The sequence below is a fragment of the Wolffia australiana genome, chromosome 6 (genome assembly GCF_029677425.1).
Source record: "Wolffia australiana isolate 7733 chromosome 6, ASM2967742v1".
Taxonomy (NCBI): domain Eukaryota; kingdom Viridiplantae; phylum Streptophyta; class Magnoliopsida; order Alismatales; family Araceae; genus Wolffia; species Wolffia australiana.
In genome coordinates this window covers 17,433,551-17,438,231 of record NC_135840.1, presented here as the reverse complement: position 1 = coordinate 17,438,231, position 4,681 = coordinate 17,433,551, and the positions used below count along the sequence as shown (strand labels likewise).

The window sequence follows — 4,681 nt, the reverse complement described above, 5'->3', positions numbered from 1 at the left end:
AATGCATTCCAAGGACATTTTATTTTGCAAAGAGAATAAAAATAAATACATTTCAAAATTTTCAAAACATGAAAAACAAATAACCTAAAACTATTAAAAATAATGGACTTTAGGGTTTTCGTTCGGATTTGTATACCAGGACAGGTCCAGTTCTGATATAGGCAGAAGCAAATGCCTTCCCTGCTGAAGTCGGCTGCGAGAATGCCAATTTGGAGTGCACCACAATAGACCCAGGTTCAAAATTCTCCCTAACATAAAGAAAATCTCATAAATTAACCAAAAATACTAGTCAGTAACAACACATGCCGATGTTTTAATTTCATAAGAACACAAATCACCTGACAGCATCTAAGAGCTTTGATGCGATTCGTTGCCTTTGCTTTAATGGTGCAACCCAAATCGCCCTGATTCCGCATACTGCAGTCACTGATTCTTCTTCACAAAAGATTGCTTCTCCAGGATCATTATTTAAAGCCCTGGGAGAAAGAGGGAGGGTTTTTTTCATAGTCTCCCTCAGAAAATTTATCTTACCAAACTGTAGAATATGCTGGTTTGATCTCGGCGGTTTCATAACAGAGCAGGGCGCAGGTGGTGGCAAAGCACAAGTAATGATCTTGTGGGCAGATTTGATTGGCTCAGCAAATACACAGCCAACCACTCGGTTGCAGGAGATGAACATGTACACCTGAAAAAATAAAGAAAATCAAATGAGAGGGCCAGATAGTCAAAAAAGAAGAATTAATTTAGTTTAAATGGTTGAGTGGAGTGCAATTTAATACCTTGCAGAGCTTGTGAAGGAGCCAGCCACTAGTTAAGCCAAGATCACGTTCAAGCAAATCAGCTAATTGCAAGACCTGAATAGAACATCAGTAAAAATTTTCACTCTTGACTTGAATCAAAAAGGCCAATCACTACATGAGCTTGTTCTTTTTTTTCTTTGTCCGCTTTTGAAAGTCAATCTAAGAATGAATCAGAATGAGGCAGGTTGTACCCCTAAAGATCATTTTCAAGAAAATCATCCAAAAAGACGCGAAGAGCATAACAGTTATGTTTTCATCAACTAACGGGAAGATCACTTAATTATGTTTTTTCTTTCTTTGTACACTCTTGGAAGACAGACTAAGATGAACGGGGAAGAGACAAGTTGTGCCCCTAAAGATCATGTTCAAGAAAATTAGCCAATTGCAGGATATCATTTTTTTTGTAGTCTATTCTTCAACCAAAAAAGGATGATCACTAGTTGATCTTTCTTTTTCCTTTGTCCACATTGGAAGACAAACCCAGAAGAATGGGAAGAAAAACAACTGGTTCCTCTAACCTTATGCTTGTGACTGGGTGAGTCATCATCTAACACCAGAATAATGCGATCTCCGGTGTGCCTGTCCCTGAAAAGTACCTTCTCATTCCGCCAACTCTGAGAATACAACCCACAAAATGTAAGAAAAATATTTTCCAGATACTTTTCAAATATATATATATATATATATATTTCCCAGATTGAACCCTGTAGAATGGATCATCACATTTAAAGGAATTTAGATATACCTTGAATGGGATCCCACGTTGATGGTTGTCATGGAATAATCTATGAATTTTCTCATCGTCTTCATCCCCACACGTATACTCCATTCCGCATGTGGGACATCGACGGAGGAGGAAATCAGGCTGTCCTAATTCTAGAAAGCACTGAGCATAGCTCCTCTTCTTACTGAGAACTTTCCCCTTCATGGGTTTATCAGGTTTGGCTGATGAATCTTCAACAATCTCAAGAAGTTTATCATCTTCCTTCTCATCAACAAGAAAGCGCCTACCATAGTTTCTCTTCTTATTAGGAACTTTCCCCTCAACTGATTTAACTTGTTCGGGTATTGAATCTTCGGCAATATCAAGAAATTTATCTTCATTCTCTTCCTCAAGAAAGCATCGGGCAAAAATCCTCTGCTTACTAAAAACATTCCCCTCGACTAATTTAACAGTTTCAAGTGATGAATCTTCGACAATATCAAGAATTTTATCATCTTTCTTCACTTCATCAAGTTCGCTGCACGCACAAAAAAAGTCATTCGGGTATACAAAGCTGAGAAGTAATGAATGCAGGTTCAAATATTAGTCTGATTATTGTTTATCAAATTAAGTTTAGCATTTAAATGATCCAACCTTTTCCTTCATTACGGTGGAGAAAAGGATTTATTCTCATATTGTGTACAAAATTACAAATGACAAGTACGCCCAACACTAACGCAATAAAAAAACTCAGATAAGCAGAAAACATTCAGTAAGCCACCAGATACAGATGAATCAGCTAAGCTTTTTCGTGAATGAAAGATTTCAATTATTCATACTTTTTACACGAGAACCATAGAGAGAAGAAGAATTCGACGAACAAAAAATGAAACCTTGAAACTACCTCTCTGTACCAACGTTTGGGTCTTGGCGGCGGCGCTTGTAAGTCACCAAGCCTTCTTCATTCATGATTCCGTCTCCATCTTCACGAACAATGCTTCTGGGAAATGAAACCCCAGACCCTCGATTTCTAGACGCATGCCGCCGTAGTAATGCGTCGATTCTCGATTGCATATCCTCGATTGAAGGGAAATTCACACAAATCTAACAGGGGCGCGCAGAAGATAATAGGTTCAGCAACTACCCAGAACTGCATAAATCCAACCGGTAATTAAGGGGAGGATCGAATCACTTCTCACCAGAAATTCATTTACGGACATGCGAAAACCAAAAATGCGAAAATCGAACGAGGAAAATCACAGAAAAATATCTTGAAAATAGGATTATACAGTTCCATACCTTCGATTTCTTCGATTTCTTGATCTACGATTACGCTCGTTCGCAGCAGAAAGCTTCTCTGGATTCAACCGGTTCTTTCCATTGGAAATTCGGACTACGCGGGAAAAACAGAGGTATTTATAACATAACACTAGGTGGGGCCCAGCATGTTGAATTTAATTGGGCCAGTATGGTGATGGACTAGAGAGAGAGATGAGCAACAAGAGAGAGAAATGATAAAGATTTAAAAATAAGTGAGAGAGAGAGAGAAGCAAAGCGAGAGAAATATAAGTATAAAATCAATGCTAGAGAGAGACTAGAAACAAGAGAGAAAATGATACAAATTTATAAATAAGTGAGAGAGAGAAGCAATGAGAAAGATATATAAATATATAATCAATGCTAGAGAAAGATGAGCAACAAGGGAGACAAATGATCAAGATTAATAAATAAGTGAGAGAGAAGCAAAGAGAGAGATAGATAAATATAAAATCAAAGCTAGAGAAGGAAGAGCAACAAGAGAGAGATATGATAAAGATTTATAAATAAGTGAGAGAGAAACAAAGAGAGAGATATGTAAATATATAATCAATGCTAGGGAGAGACTAGAAACAAGAGAGAGAAATGATAAAGATTTAAAAATAATCACAGAGAAAAGCAAAGAGAGAGATATATAAATATGTAATCAATGCTAGGGAGATACTAGAAACAAGAGAGAGAAATGATAAAGATTTAAAAATAAGTGACAGAGAGAAGCAAAGAGAGATATATAAATATATAATTAATGCTAGGGAGAGACTAGAAACAAGAGAGAGAAATGATAAAGATTTAAAAACAAGTGACAGAGAGAAGCAAAGAGAGAGATGTATAAATATATAATCAATGCTAGAGAGAGATGAGCAACAAGAGAGAGAAATGATAAAGATTTAAAAACAAGTGACAGAGACAAGCAAAGAGAGAGATATATAAATATATAATCAATGCTAGGGAGATACTAGAAACAAGAGAGAGAAATGATAAAGATTTAAAAATAAGTGAGAGAGTGAAGCAAAGAGAGAGATATATAATCAATGCTAGAGGGATACGAGAAACAAGAGAGAGAAATGATAAAGATTTAAAAATAAGTGAGAGAGTGAAGCAAAGATATAAATATATAATCAATGCAAGGGAGAGACTAGAAACAAGAGAGAGAAATGATAAAGATTTATAAATAAGTGGGAGAGAGAGAAGCAAAGAGAGAGATATATAAATATATAATCAATGCTAGAGGGAGATGAGCAACAAGATAGAGAAATGATAAAGATTTAAAAATAAAAGGCAGAGAGAATCAAAGAGAGAGATATATAAATATATAATCAATGCAAGGGAGAGACTAGAAACAAGAGAAAGAAATGATAAAGATTTAAAAATAAGTGAGAGAGAGAAGCAAAGAAAGAGATATATAAATATATAATGAATGCTAGGGAGAGACTAGAAACAGGAGAGCGAGATGAGCAACAACAGAGAAAAATGATAAAAGATATATATATATATCCGAGAGAGTAGTGTTGGACACTTAGTACCGAGGACCAGTTTTACAAGACCAAACCAGGACCTTATGTTCCCCATTTGAGGGTGGACCAGTTGATTTTTTTTCCTTTTTATTCTTTTATTTTTTTATCTTTTTATTTTTTGTTTTTTGTTTTTTCTTTCTTGTTTTTTATGTTTATTTTTTTATTTTTTCATTTTTTATTTTTTTTATTTTTTCTTTTTTATTTTTTTTATTTTTTCTTTTTTATTTTATTTTTATTTTTTTAGTTTTTTTGGGTGCATCAGTTTATTAGACAGGTTTTGGTCCAAGGGACAAACTGGACTGGAATCAAAAGTAAATTATTAAAATTTTATTTAATATTTTTACTAA

At 34.9% G+C, this 4,681-nt stretch overlaps 1 protein-coding gene across 2 annotated transcripts; it reads right to left on the bottom strand.

Annotated features, from left to right (window-relative positions):
* On the bottom strand, window positions 1–2,891 carry CTF7 (protein). 2 transcript variants are annotated; one of them, XM_078576875.1, is made up of 7 exons: window positions 2,803–2,891; window positions 2,408–2,653; window positions 1,546–2,041; window positions 1,319–1,414; window positions 780–854; window positions 339–685; window positions 1–248 (listed from the first exon to the last, which is right to left on the bottom strand). In XM_078576875.1, the coding sequence occupies exons 2-7, from the start codon at window positions 2,575–2,577 to the stop codon at window positions 110–112; spliced, it is 1,323 nt and encodes a 440-aa protein (XP_078433001.1). In that variant the 5' UTR covers window positions 2,578–2,653; window positions 2,803–2,891; the 3' UTR covers window positions 1–109. The 2 variants fall into 2 exon arrangements, with proteins under 2 accessions (XP_078433001.1, XP_078433003.1); XM_078576877.1 differs by having other exon boundaries at window positions 126–264.
* Between the last annotated feature and the right edge of the window lie 1,790 nt (window positions 2,892–4,681).